The 13,624-nt window shown below is 33.1% G+C and overlaps 1 protein-coding gene across 1 annotated transcript; it reads right to left on the bottom strand.

Moving 5' to 3' along the window:
- Positions 1-1,698: 1,698 nt before the first annotated feature.
- On the bottom strand, positions 1,699-3,502 carry LOC146957787 (C2H2-type zinc finger family protein). The gene has a single exon (XM_085739034.1). It carries the CDS (start codon positions 3,137-3,139, stop codon positions 2,087-2,089), a length of 1,053 nt encoding a protein of 350 aa, XP_085595160.1. The 5' UTR covers positions 3,140-3,502; the 3' UTR covers positions 1,699-2,086.
- Positions 3,503-13,624: the final 10,122 nt, after the last annotated feature.

Genomic DNA, 13,624 nt, shown 5'->3' with positions numbered 1-13,624 from the left:
AATTAGCACCCTCATACCCTCCTTTTCTCTTCCTTTTAATCATTTTATTTTACTATTTTTGAGTAATTAATTGCATCCTCAACTTGTATTCACATAATATCAAGTTGCATTATTTAGACTTTTGACTTTTTTTTTATACTCAACAAACTTTGGTTGTTATGTTAATTATTAATCATATAAAATACAATGACCCTACTACTAATAATAGGTTGAGTGTAAACCTATATTTGTAGAGGAAGTGAGTTTTCTTCAACGCCTCTATGTTTTCACTTCATCTAAAAGAAAAGAATATACAAATCAAAATCATTTGTAGTTTAGTTATGTGTTAATGTAATAGCTTAGTTCAATATTACTGCATTCACTTTCCTTTGTGGAATTGTTGTTCTAATTTTGGTATTTATTAGCTGTATGTCTCTATCAAGTTTGAGGATCCGGTAAAGAAATTTGAGAGTTGTAAATAACGAAGTACTATAAATGATTTCTTGAGTTGCTTTGCTTAGGTGTAATGAGTAAGCAATTAACTAGCACAGAGATGCACTAAGCCAAGAAAATAACAAAACTGGCTGAAAAGTGACATTTTTGTTTTTAGAGTAAAGATAGAAAAACTCTTGAGAAAAAACAAGTAGATGTGTTTCGTTTCTAACTAATAAAAAGTAACAATTTAGTTCTAATTTATATTGAAATCTCTCTTTTAATTATTCTAAAAACAACTAATGTGACATAGATTCTATATTTAAAAAATAAAACTGGTAAATTTTATTTACAAGAGACTGCGGTTGACACATATGGTTGAACATTTTACTCGCATTCATAGTGATTAAGGATGCCAGTTTGTATACGGAAGTGGTGATATCCATGGGACCTGTCCATTTAAGGTCCCATGGTCGGAGAGTTTTTTCCGATTAAAAAAGTACACCAGAAAATGGTTTGGGGACAAAAATTATACGATCTGCCCAGTAGGGATCCCGTCCCCATACAGTTTACAAAAATAACCTTTATATGTACATATTCAATTATTTTTATATATTTGTCTTTTCTCACAATATGCATGTAAATTTCTTTTATATGTGATGTTTATTGTTGCTAGAAGACATATAAAAATGTCTTCATTTTTCATTTATTTTATTGTTAAAAATCAAACAGATGAAAAAAAATTTGATTATTATTTTGTATATTGATGGATTCCTACGGAGACCGGAATCCACAACGATAAGGATAGAGAGAAAAACTCTCCGAGACGGAGAGGACATGGATGGGGTATTTTGGGTCCTAGGGACGGGAAGCGGGGCAATACAATACTCCCCCGCCTTGCCCCGATGACATCCCTTGCTGTAACTTAAGTTCAAGACCGAAATTTTGTCGTCGGTAGATTATATGTCAATTTCATTCTAAATCTTGGAAAAGTATGATTATCTCTCACTTGTATCAAGTGTGCCTCCCTTAATCTAAACTAATTAAAACAGAAAAAATCTAATCATCTCTTTAGATTTCAATCATAATCTATATTAAATGACAAGGGAGAAAAAGGACACCATGAGAATTCATGTGGGAATAGCAGTTACTTACTGGCTTTCCATACTTTTATTCTATATCCATGACCAATATGAGGGGACACACACACAGAGAGAGGGACAAAGACAGAACATTTAGATAGAGAGAGGAGGCTACCTTTTTTGTAGACAACAAAACAATGGAAACTTAAACAAAGATTTTTAAGATTGTACCAATAGCTATAACCCCCTTATGTCTCTCTTTCTCTCTGTACTCATAATACATCATCACATTCTTTGGCACAGAAAAAAAAATTAAAGAGCAAATAGAAAAATTTAATTGAAAAAGATACACAACATGAGCTATACATGAGTTGTTGTGTAGGCCTTTTCATAGAACAAATTTTTTAAAAAAAATTCTTCAATAAACAACTGAATTTTGTAAAAATTATCAGGTGCTTGTTCAAGTTGATAATGAATCAAAAGAATATAATATCTTACAACAAATATATTTCTAGATTTGAATGTTGATGATCAAGACAAATTTGTTTGTTGATCATCATGTTGAATCCAAAACCAAAACCTTGTCACTTGTCTCAGTAATGACAATCCACCAAAGCTGGTGCAGAGAAGACAAGACTTGTCTGTTGCTTTTGTTGTTGCTGCTGCTGTTGTTTTTGGCCATTTTGTTGTTGTTGATGTTGCTTGGAAGCAAAGGCAAGCTTAGATTCTCTATGATCATCTTCAGGTGCAGGAAGGTTGAGATCCAAATTCAAAGACAAAACATTCCTTTTCTTTCTAGGATGATCTTCATCAGGTTCCAAAGCCATTGGTGTCAAAGAGAGTGTGGTGTTGGCTGCTGCAGAAGTTCCGACGGGTGCGCGGTGTCGCCTCATATGGCCACCTAGTGCTTGACCAGATGTGAATTCAGAACCACAAATGGAACACTCATGAACCTTAGACTTGTTATTGTTGCTTCCACCATGTAGATTTCCCTTACCATTGTTATTCAATTGAAGGGAAATTGATTTATGATTGGGTTTGAATTGAAACTCTTCATCATCATATAAGTGTTTTTTCTCTTGAGCAATTGCTAAAGCTTTTGGCTTCTTGTGACTTGCTCTATGGCCACCAAGGGCTTGAAATGAAGGGAATGTTCTGTTGCATGTTTTGCATTCATAAACATAGAAACCAGCTCTTCCAGAATCCAAAGTAGCAGCTTCCATGAATTTTCTACTACTATATTTTGTGTAGTTCATCATTCCACCATCTAAATCATCAGTGTTCTTTGGTGATGATTCCTTTGCTTGTCCTTGTGCCAATAGAATCAAACAATTTGCCATATCATATTCTTCATCAATAACAGTACTGTCTTGTTTTTCTTCTACATAAGAAGTTGTTGGAGATGTATTATTGTTGTTGGTGATGATTATGGTGTTATTGTTAACATCATCAACATTGTTGCAATCTTCTCTTTCTCCTGTTCCTCCTCCTCCTCCTCCTTCACCAGTTGAAGAATTAGCAGTGATGGAAAAAGGTATAGGAGATTGTGGCCTAACCCTTTTGGTTCTTTTGCCTTTGATTATATTGGTGATTTCTCTAGAGGCTAAAGAGATTTGTTGTTGTTCTTGTTCAGGGGCAGGTTCCATGTTTGATTTGGATTAAGAGAGAGAGATTGAACCTTAACCTTAAAAGTTAAGAAGAGAGAAAAAGAGAGAGAGGGGTTTTGTGATTGTAATGTAAGGTTAAGGTAGCAGAGAAAGAAGAGTGGTTATTTATATATAGAATAGAGATTAATAAAGGGATAAAATTTAAGTTGGGTTAGGGGAGTCAAAAGCCACCCAATACACACTAACTGTGATTGATTTGTGAACACAACAAAGTGGTTTATTTATAGCTAAATTAAGGAAAGGGAAAATATAGAAATTTTTTAGAGAGAATATAGCAAGCAAGGTAGAAAGAATTAACTAAAGAAAAAAGAGACCAAAAATAATGAGAAAATTAACAGAAAGTGACCAAAAATGGGGAGTGTGGCAGAGTGGACATATATAGAGAGAGTCCGTCTCACACTCTCTTTCTCACACTTTGCCAACGCACTTCACCAAATGAAAACAAAACTGCTCCAACCAAAGCTTGGTGGCACGATATTTGCATGCTTATTTATCAGTAATTAGTAATTAGTAATTACTATTAACCACCTATCACAATCATGGGGTGAATCAATTAGGCTATATATAGTTTGCTTGCATCTCACACCAACCCCTCAATCTTTTTTATCACTTCACTGCCTTTTCATATCTAAACCACACAAGGTTTAGTAGGTTGTAAGTTTGCACCATTTATTTTTGGGTGAATAATGCATGGAAAACTAGATCATGGACTAACTATTTGATACCGAAAAATTCTTTTAATTAATTCAATTGTATTTAATTTAATGATCAAATATGAATTATTAACTTTAAGATACACTTTTCAATGTCAATTATGTTTTTAATGATGAATTTTATTCTTTTCAATAACAGAAATGCGTAATATTGACTCTAGTAGATTTGAAAACGAAAGAAGTTAAAAAAAGATATGAACAAAATGATTAATTCACTTTTGAGACACGAGATATGAAATTTATTCTCATATCATATGATTTTTAAGATGATTGTAAAGCGTGACATTTACTGGTGTCTGTTCGAAAAAGTCTGTTTTTCATGATGACACTGTTTGATGAGCATGAAACTACACATGTGAGAGGTGGATCACGTGGTGGATGAGTTTCAATCATGATACCAAACACATTGTTATTAAGTTACGCTCAAAACGATAAATGTTCTAATCAAAGATGTGTCTATTATACGATGCACAAAATCTTAAAAAATAGTAAAAATTATACATAGACATATGCATATATACAAATTTATTAATTGATATTTTTTGAATTTGTTAAAAGAATGGTATTTTTGTCACTGTGAGCTTAGCTTAGTTGGTAGGACACTGCATTATATACGTAGGGGGAGGGGTTTGAACCCCGATTCTCTATTTATTCACCTTAAAAATGTTGAATTCTAGCCACTAAGCTATTTGAACTAAAACAATAATAAAAGAATGATATTTTTTGAAGTGCAACTTATAACAAATAAATGGAATGTAAAATGTAGAACAATTATTGAATTATTGAATTTTATGGGTTTTGTTAGAGTGAGAAAACAACCACTCTATATGTTGGAGTGAAGTACCAAAATAACAAAAAGGATCATGAGAATGAAGTTTAAGGTAATCATAATCATGTCAAGAGTAGTAGTTCAAAAGACAAAGGAAAGGCCAATAATGATTACATTTTTACCAATATAGTTTACTCAAAATAAAGAGATGTGGAGAAACATGAAGCTTTCTTCAAATCCCCTCACACTCTACTTTGTGCTCTAGACCACACAAAATGTATGTCATGTTCAAATTTCTACAATTTATGCCCGCCCACAATTAATCTTGTTTGTTACTAGCTATAGCTTAAATTCAAGTTCTCATCAATGAACCTAATGATTGTTCCAAGTTTAAGGAATATTTTAATGAATAAGTGATGAGTTACGACCGAATTATTTTTGTTGTAGTATAGTTGCTAACACGTTATGCTTGAAGAATGACATAATAGATCATGTAGAGTGTAAGATAGAGGGTAGTATACACTATCTTTAGAGAGAGATTAATTAAAGGAAAGTATAGGAAGCAATAAGCTAGGTAGCCATTACTTTGGCTCAACGATTTGTGCACGAGATGATTAATTGGAGTGCAAGCCTGGAACCACGGAATCTGCGGTGATCCCTTCCCTTCTATTATGTTACCTTTATTTTGTACTCTGTCATGTCTGCATCACCACACATTTTACATTCATTCCATGGACTTCTTGTGCTACCTTCCCACTCTCTTTTTCTCCTCTTAATTTTACGCCCCAAGTGTAGTAAATAGTAAATTAAAATTTATGAAACACGGACACTGACACATACATCGGATACGACACTGACACGTCGACATCGATAAAAAATTAAAAAAAAAAAGAAGAAGACATAATTCAATGTAATAAGTATTGATGTCGGACATGACACATGTCGGACACAAGACACACCTTCAATCAGAAGTGTCTGTGCAACATAGATTAAAATTAACATTAACAACAGCAAACAGTAAATCACCATTATCAGGCAGGCTTCACTGCCCCATTTTGACATTCTACATTATAAGTCAATCACATCATTGAAAATATTTATTATTAAGATTTCTGAATTCTTTGGGAATTTATCTCAGCTTCATTAAAACCATAGTTGCACACAATGCTGTCTCTCTACTCAAAGCATATGCTACAACATTTACCTATCCAGGATGATAGTTCAATTCAAAATCATAATCTTTTAAAAATTTCATTCGTCTTTGTTGTTTCATGTTCAAATCCTACTTATAGTGCAGACTCTTGTGATCATTGAACGCTTCAAATCTTGCTTCATATAACTTGAGTGTAAATACAATTCCTCCTAATTTCAAATCATGAGTTAGATAGTTCTGCTCGTAAATCTCACGTGGTTTAATTTAAGTGGTTAATGAATTTTAAATAAGGTCGAGTTGATCGTTAATATTCAAGTTTAATTTCTAGCTAGAACAATTTTTAATCAAATTTTACTTAACTTAACCAAACAATATTCTAGTTTGTCCTACATATTCTCTATATCACGGTTGTTCATCACATAACTCTTCAATCTCCTTGTTAATAATTTAAATTAGGCACACATTTTAAAAAAAAAACTGAATATTTTTAAGAAAGTAATCAGACCTTAACTTTTTCTTAAAAATTTATGTTTCTCTATTTGATTGAGAAGAGAAAACTTCAACATGGATCTGGTATTTGATCTCAGTGTTTAATTTCAACACTTCAGAAAAGCAAAGTTGCTTGATGTAAACTTTGCTTTATCGGCTTAATAATTCGTTTATATGCATATACTACCGAATACCAAAAGACTAATGATTATCTTTCCCTCCCATCTCTTTCATCCCCAACCATGTGGAACATTTGAAGCAAAAAATGTACTCAATCATTGGGTTCATGTGAGTTCACTTACATGTAGATCTAATTTTGTAAACTATAACCTGACACCTATTCGCCTATTGTATATTGTATATGATTAATAACTAAAACTTACTCATCAATTTCATATAAGAGATTATCCAAAGTCCAAATTAAATCATAAAGTATGCCAAAGATTTACATGTATCAATTAGTGTAGGATGACAAATTTGAGACTCAAAGTTGTCTTAACTTTTTCGTACTAGCAATATTATTTGCTTAACTCATAGTGTCTGAGTGGATCCATCATCCAGTTATGCAAGTGGTACTAGAATTCACTTAAGCACTCTTTTCTTTAACTTTTTTGGGATGAAATCCAAGCATTTATGTTTTAAGGCCAACAGATCAACATGGATACGACATCTCTTAGAAATTTGTTTTAAATTTTAAGGCCAACAAGATCAACATGGATAGGACATCTCTTAAAGAAGTTTATTTTTTTAAAAGGGATCAAAGTAGGGACCTCCATTTTAAGGAGTATCCACCCTCTCCACTTGTTTATCTAGCATACTTCGACCATATCAATTCCATAGCTTGACTATATATAATGAGTAATGATATTTTGACATCCATTTGATGACAACTTTGTTGACAACCTTGTTTTTCTCACTTCTTATTGGTCAAAAACAATGGAGAGAGAAAAAGGAAGAGAGGGGATAACATCATGTGAGTATGAGAGAGAAAGTTGTCAAAAAGTGGTTGTCAAAATATCATTTCTCATATATAATAGAGTAATTTTCTATAGAGAAATGATATTTTGACAACCACTTTTTGACAACTTTTGGACAACTTTCTCTCTCATACTCACATGATGTTGTTACCCTCTCTCTTCCTTTTTCTCTCTCCATTGTTTTTGACCAATAAGAAGAAAACAAAGTTGTCATCAAATGGATGTCAAAATATTATTACTCTTTTCTATAACAACGAACATTTCTTTACCTTACTACAACAACAACAAACAAGCCTTATCCCACTAAGTGGGGTCGCCTACCTTACTACTGCCACTAATTAATGATATTTTAAAAAAAAATGTATTTTGTCCTTCATTCAGTTATCACTAAATTTCTCAGATCAAATATATTTTATCATCCCATGCTCATTTTCTAACAGAAATTCTCTATCAATTACACCCTCCGGTCACTATTATAAGCAAAACTTTGTATTTTAGATTCATTTATTAAATGATGTATGTGGTCTTTATTATGGACCACATACATCATTTAATGAATGAATCTAAAATACAAAGTTTTGCTTATAATAGTGACCGGAGGGTGTATATCCTTAATATCGCTACTTACATCATCAAATTGATGATAGTTTAAGTAGACCATTTAATTCTGTCACGAGCACGATCTAAAAGTCCACTTAGAACTATTCGTCTCTCTCTCTTTTTTTTTGGACAGGGTACAACACAACTACTTAGAACTACTTTTTTTTTTAACATCAAATTTTATACAAAAACCAGGTCCCTTGAGTGCTCAAGACGAACAGAGACTGGTGATTCAGAGAATACAAATGAAAGTTGCCGTATATAGACGAAACACTCGAAAATAAACACTATAAAAGGCACTCATACACACAAGACCTAACCAAACCCTACCTACAACACCCAAGAGGATAACACCCACCAAAACTTACTATCTTGTTAACTTGGAAAATTCAATATCCATTAAACTTGGATATTTATTTTGTCCTTACGAAGTTTAGCTTGTCTACTCTATTCTCACCCTTACTTTTAAGATTAAATGACGGACGGTCCACTTTTTGAATACAATGAAGGTTTTGTTTAATTTGGACCCATAAAATTATGGGTGCAGAATGGTCCCATTTTATGTGTATCATTGATATAATATTTAATATAACCAGTGGTCAGGATTAAATATAGGCAACCTGTTATATAGGTGGATGGTTTAACTAACATATTTGCTGTAGTGGCATGAAACTTATCAATAATTGCTTTTGGTTTTGAAAGCTTAATAAGGCCAATTTAGATTGAAGAAAAAAAAAAGTCATGGCTTCTCAAGATACACAACATACGGCTACATATGCCCAGTATAGAGTTTTTATCATGCAATTCATCATTAATATGTATTACTATAAACTACTATTTTTTGACAAATTGTTAATAATAACTTGGAATTAATAAAATAAAATAAAAGGAAAATTGAGAGATTAGCTCAGGTGAGCCTTTTCTTTTCTTTTCAGTTCTCTTCCTCTCTCATGAAAGAAGAACAATGTTCTTCTTCTTCTTCTACACTATCACCACCAACACCAAATTTCAGCCACCCTTCCTCCATCATCTCATATCTTTTTGCCACACCATCACTACCATCGAAATTCTCTCTTCTTCCTCTACACAACCATTATTTTACTTTTAAGATCTAAGATGTTGGAAATTTTTAACCAACACATTCTCTCTTCTTTTCCAGCCACCACAAGTCATGATTTAAAAAACTAAACCTACCATATCATCATCATGAGGACCACATCAAAAGCCGTGTATTTATTTCAAGATCGAAGCAACTTCGTCGGCGACCACCGCACCGGAAACTGCTACTATCATTCTGGAAAACTCATCCACGACCATTTTATCTCTTTTCATATTCTTAGTGAATGGTTGTTGGCTGAAGCTCAAGTGGACGAACAGGAAGGAATAAATGGTAGGGAGTTTTTCGGAAAAAGATGGACGAACAGGAACGAAAATTTGATTGAAGGATTATGAATATTAAACTCATGATGATTAGAGCCTTTCTAAATCCATCTGAACGTTTGTTGTCCTTGTTTCAATCTTTTATTATCGATGGAAACAAGTTTTGATTTAGGTTTAATTTGTTAATTTCATTGCATGATTTTCCAGATCAACACCGCCATCTCGGCGTTTCAGTTGTTAGTTCTGAGTTCACTTGTTGAATTGAATTGAACTGTTTTTAATTCATAAGAAGCGTACTTGATCTATGTGTGTAATTTATAATTTTATTTACCAATGTGGAGCCTATTATAATTTACCACATACATGGGGGAATATATAATTAAGCATGTTACCTGAACAACCCACTGTTGCAGGTATTTTTCCATAGGTCCAGACTGAACCAAAACATTGATCAGTCCAGCCTAAACGCCACCTACAATGAAATATCAAATTCTGTGTAAAAACATCAGCTAAAGTTTAACTTTCAAATTTCATTATGCAACTAATTCGTATTCTTTTACTCCCTCCGTCCCGGAATAACTGACCCATTTTCTAAAAAAAGTGTCTCAAAATAACTGACCCATTTCAATTTTCAATACAACTTTCATCATTCCTAATACAATATAACACTAAATAATACTACTTTTATCATTCCCAATACAATATATTCCACTTTCCCCTTTATTTATACATTTTTCTTAATATGTGTGAAAAACAAAATTGTGTCAATTAAATTGGGACGGAGGTAGTATACAATTTGTGATTAAACTGTTACAAATTTTCAATGAACTTCACGCAGAAAAATTTATCTGCATACATTCTTGAGAACATGCATGCGTTGACAATATACTGGAGGTCTGTTTTTTTTCAATTTTAAATTTTTATGCCCAGCAGCCTAGCTAATCATTGAAATGACTCAGGTAATGAGGCCTAATTATTGACATTTGGATTGTTTTTTCGTAGCTTGTTGTGTGTAGTACGAAAACAAAACCAAAACCAAAGAATTCTCCCTAAATGTACTCCTCTAGCATGTCTTCCAATTATTCTGTATATCCACAACTCACACTCTATCTTCACCAAAGAAACAGGATATTACTGAGACACGGAATCATAATAAAGAAATAGTTTCATGTTAAATATTAAAAATTAATATATGGAAACTAAAAACTATCTTACATGCTCTTGCATCAGAAAGATTGTGGAGTATGCTACTCCAGTTAGTGTAGCTGGATTACAAATACTTTATATCTGTATTATTATCTTGCTGTTTGTACTTGAGGAAGTCATCGATTAGAAAATTCTTTAGTGGCTGCTCAGACACTCAAAAAGGAACTATCTCAACTAAGAAAACCAAACAAAAAAAAAAAAAAAACTAAAAAACAGATGATTCCTAAGTCATACAGTACATTAATACCCTCTTGGGTATAAATTACTTGTTCAATGAAATTCAATGTGTGAATGGGACTCGGACTTTTCCACTTGAATTCATATAATTGAAATTAGCTGCAAATTTTTGTTTGACTTGAAAGTTAGATAAAAATAATAATACAAGAACAAGGTTCTTAACATCAAAATGTAGGAAACATTTCTTTGTTTTTTTTGGAATGTAAAAATGTAGGAAGCTTTGTGAAGAGCACAATATCAAATTGAAGCTTGTTACAACTTCCAAATTTTAGAGATGAGCACACATGCTTTAGTTGAGTACTACCACTATCCCTATATATAGCCAAAGTGAACAAACCACGAGAATTAAGAAAGTTGATAAAAATATTAAATTCGTTGACAATTATATTATTTTACAAGTTCACTGTTCATGAGAGATAATTTGCTTACATTTTCATCATAATATTTATTACAAGTTACAGAAATGGATGTAACATAATTAGGGGAATACACCAACAACAACCAAGCCTTATCCCACTAAGTGGGGTCGGCAATTAGGGGAATGTTGGTAAATAAATAATATAGTTAAAAATGTGAAAGAGGTCTTGTAAAAAAAGACAAGGAAAAAGTTATATTGAAGGTTGGAGGTGGTATCATGAAATCAAAAGTGGTAAGTTTGTATAAGAAAATTGTGTATTTCTTATATTGAGTCTAACTCATCATTACAAAACTAATGTCTATAAACTTATGTTTAGGTTGTATCTCTATTCTACACGAGACTCGAGTTTTTCCCAATACACCCGCTCACACAAAACACTATTGGGCTTGAAGCGTGGATATAAATAGTGGGTGACACTAGATGGATAGGCTCCGATACCATTTTAAAATTTTGGTTGTGCCTAGCTCAACCTCCTCAAAACCGACTGGTAAGGTGAGGATTGTCAAACGGTCACAACCTTGTAAACACATGTGTGCCCAAAAAAACTCAAATCTCACAGAATAGAAATAAGGCCTAAACATAAATTTATAAGTGGGGGAAGTTCTAACCTTACAAACCGGTTTTCCTGTAAATAATTGTAGGACGAATGATCAAAAGCGTAAACATCAGATTTCATAAAAATCAAACCATTCATTTCATAATCTAGATCAAAGCAGTTGTGTTACAATAAGCGTTGTGTCCTTATACAGACCAATATCACCAATCTTGCTGATGAGATTATCACCGAGATGTTTGCAGGTTTCAAGTCATGATGGATGATAGGTTATGGCTTTGAGCTGAGAAGAAAGGAAAGAGTTGACGTATCAATGTATAGTTCATTCAGCTTTTGTGATGTATCAATGTTCTGAGTTTGGGCTACTGCATGCACTCCTAGCATGTCTTAGTTCAATTCTCAACTTTTCCAGCTCAGGGTTAAAGTTTTCCTACCTATTTGGTGATGGAAGTTTAGTAACTTGGGGCACATACTTGGCATACTTTTGAAGTTTTGATCATAAATGCAAGATTCGGTATCTGAAATGCTTCTGCAACTAGAGGCCTGACTTAGAGCATGATCAATATCTGAGTTTCTAGAAGAACTTGTAGCAGCATTCTCTCTCCCAAGATCTAGAGACTGGTCTTCAGAATGATTACTTTCATTTAAATTAGGACTGGTCTTAGAAGGGTATGTGCTATACTCGAGTGAGCTTTAAGTCGTTGTGTTGTCAGGGAAGAAGATTGTAAAACTAAAACAGCACATGATGCAACTGAGCCAAAATCTGTCTGACTAGCGGAAGTACAGTTTGATGAGCTGTTGGAGGAAAAACTGGTTTCACTAGTATCATCTAATGATGCTTCCATCAATATACATATTTGACGGTCATATGGACAATTTTCCTTGGAAAACAACATAAACTGTACAATATCTTGGAGTGCATACTGAGATTTTCGCAGACATACGGTTATGTTTTTACTTGTAAATATACCAGAAGATGAAACTCCAAGGACAAGTTTGGTTATAGCATCCTAAGCTACTTCCTCTGCTATTGCAGTTGCTACATCATCTGATTTAATCACTAAAATATCTACATGCTAAGTGCTAACATGCACCTTTCTTTGCACACAAAAACTATTAAAAGGTAGAAGCATTAGATTTTTTTTTCCACTCCACTTCCCTTTCGAAAGCAATTGCTACATCATTACACACTTGTGAAAGAGGGAGCACATCTCCCACTTGAAGCACAATATGATCAAAAAGCAATTGAAAAGTGGCTTGAAGAGAATGACAAAATCACCAATGGTAAACTTTGCTTTGCCTCATAATATTTTAATTCCTGATTACAAACTTCTATCTTCAATGTTGATATTGAATCAAATAGTTAGTTTGTCTAATATAGCTTGACTTAAAAGTTCAGTGTGTAGGTCTGTATGACATGTGCCTAGAGCCTTGATGGAGATTTTGGTTAGGGAGATTGGAATTTCCTTATAGATAAATTTGATTATATTGTCTGATTTTGTATGCAATATACTAATATGTATTACTGTTCATATATTGATTAATCATATTCAAACTAAAAACCTCAGTTAGGCCAAATATAAATATCTAAGATGATATCAGAGACAAAGCCTATCCAAAATTTGTTGGGTTACCTGCTATCAAGACACCACTATCGGGCCACTCATCTCACACTTTGGATGTCCAATCATGGGCATGAGGGGTGTGTTAAGTGTCCCACATCCACATTGGGTAAGATACGACATGAACATAAGTTTATAGGTGATCGCAGTTCTCACCTTACAATCCGGTTTTGTAACTCAACCCAAATTCTAGGAATTACATTGATAAGTGTTGAACTTATATTCTCAATACAAACTTTCATTTTATTGATTCTTTAACCAAAACCCTCAATGCATTCATCAGCAAAAACCCAACTAGATCAAGTAAATTAGAACTTCATGGAGAGAATTAAAATGAAAATGTGAGG

The sequence above is a fragment of the Medicago sativa genome, chromosome 1 (assembly GCF_051527215.1).
Source record: "Medicago sativa cultivar Bolivia chromosome 1, Bolivia_mono, whole genome shotgun sequence".
NCBI classification, from domain to species: Eukaryota; Viridiplantae; Streptophyta; class Magnoliopsida; order Fabales; family Fabaceae; genus Medicago; species Medicago sativa.
The sequence above is the reverse complement of the archived record's forward strand: the minus strand, read 5'-3'. Positions and strand labels throughout refer to the sequence as shown.

What these genes read in the sequence shown, in the direction of transcription:
- LOC146957787 (XM_085739034.1), bottom strand. Translation starts at nt 3,139, where the DNA reads ATGGAACCTGCCCCTGAACAAGAACAACAACAAATCTCTTTAGCCTCT.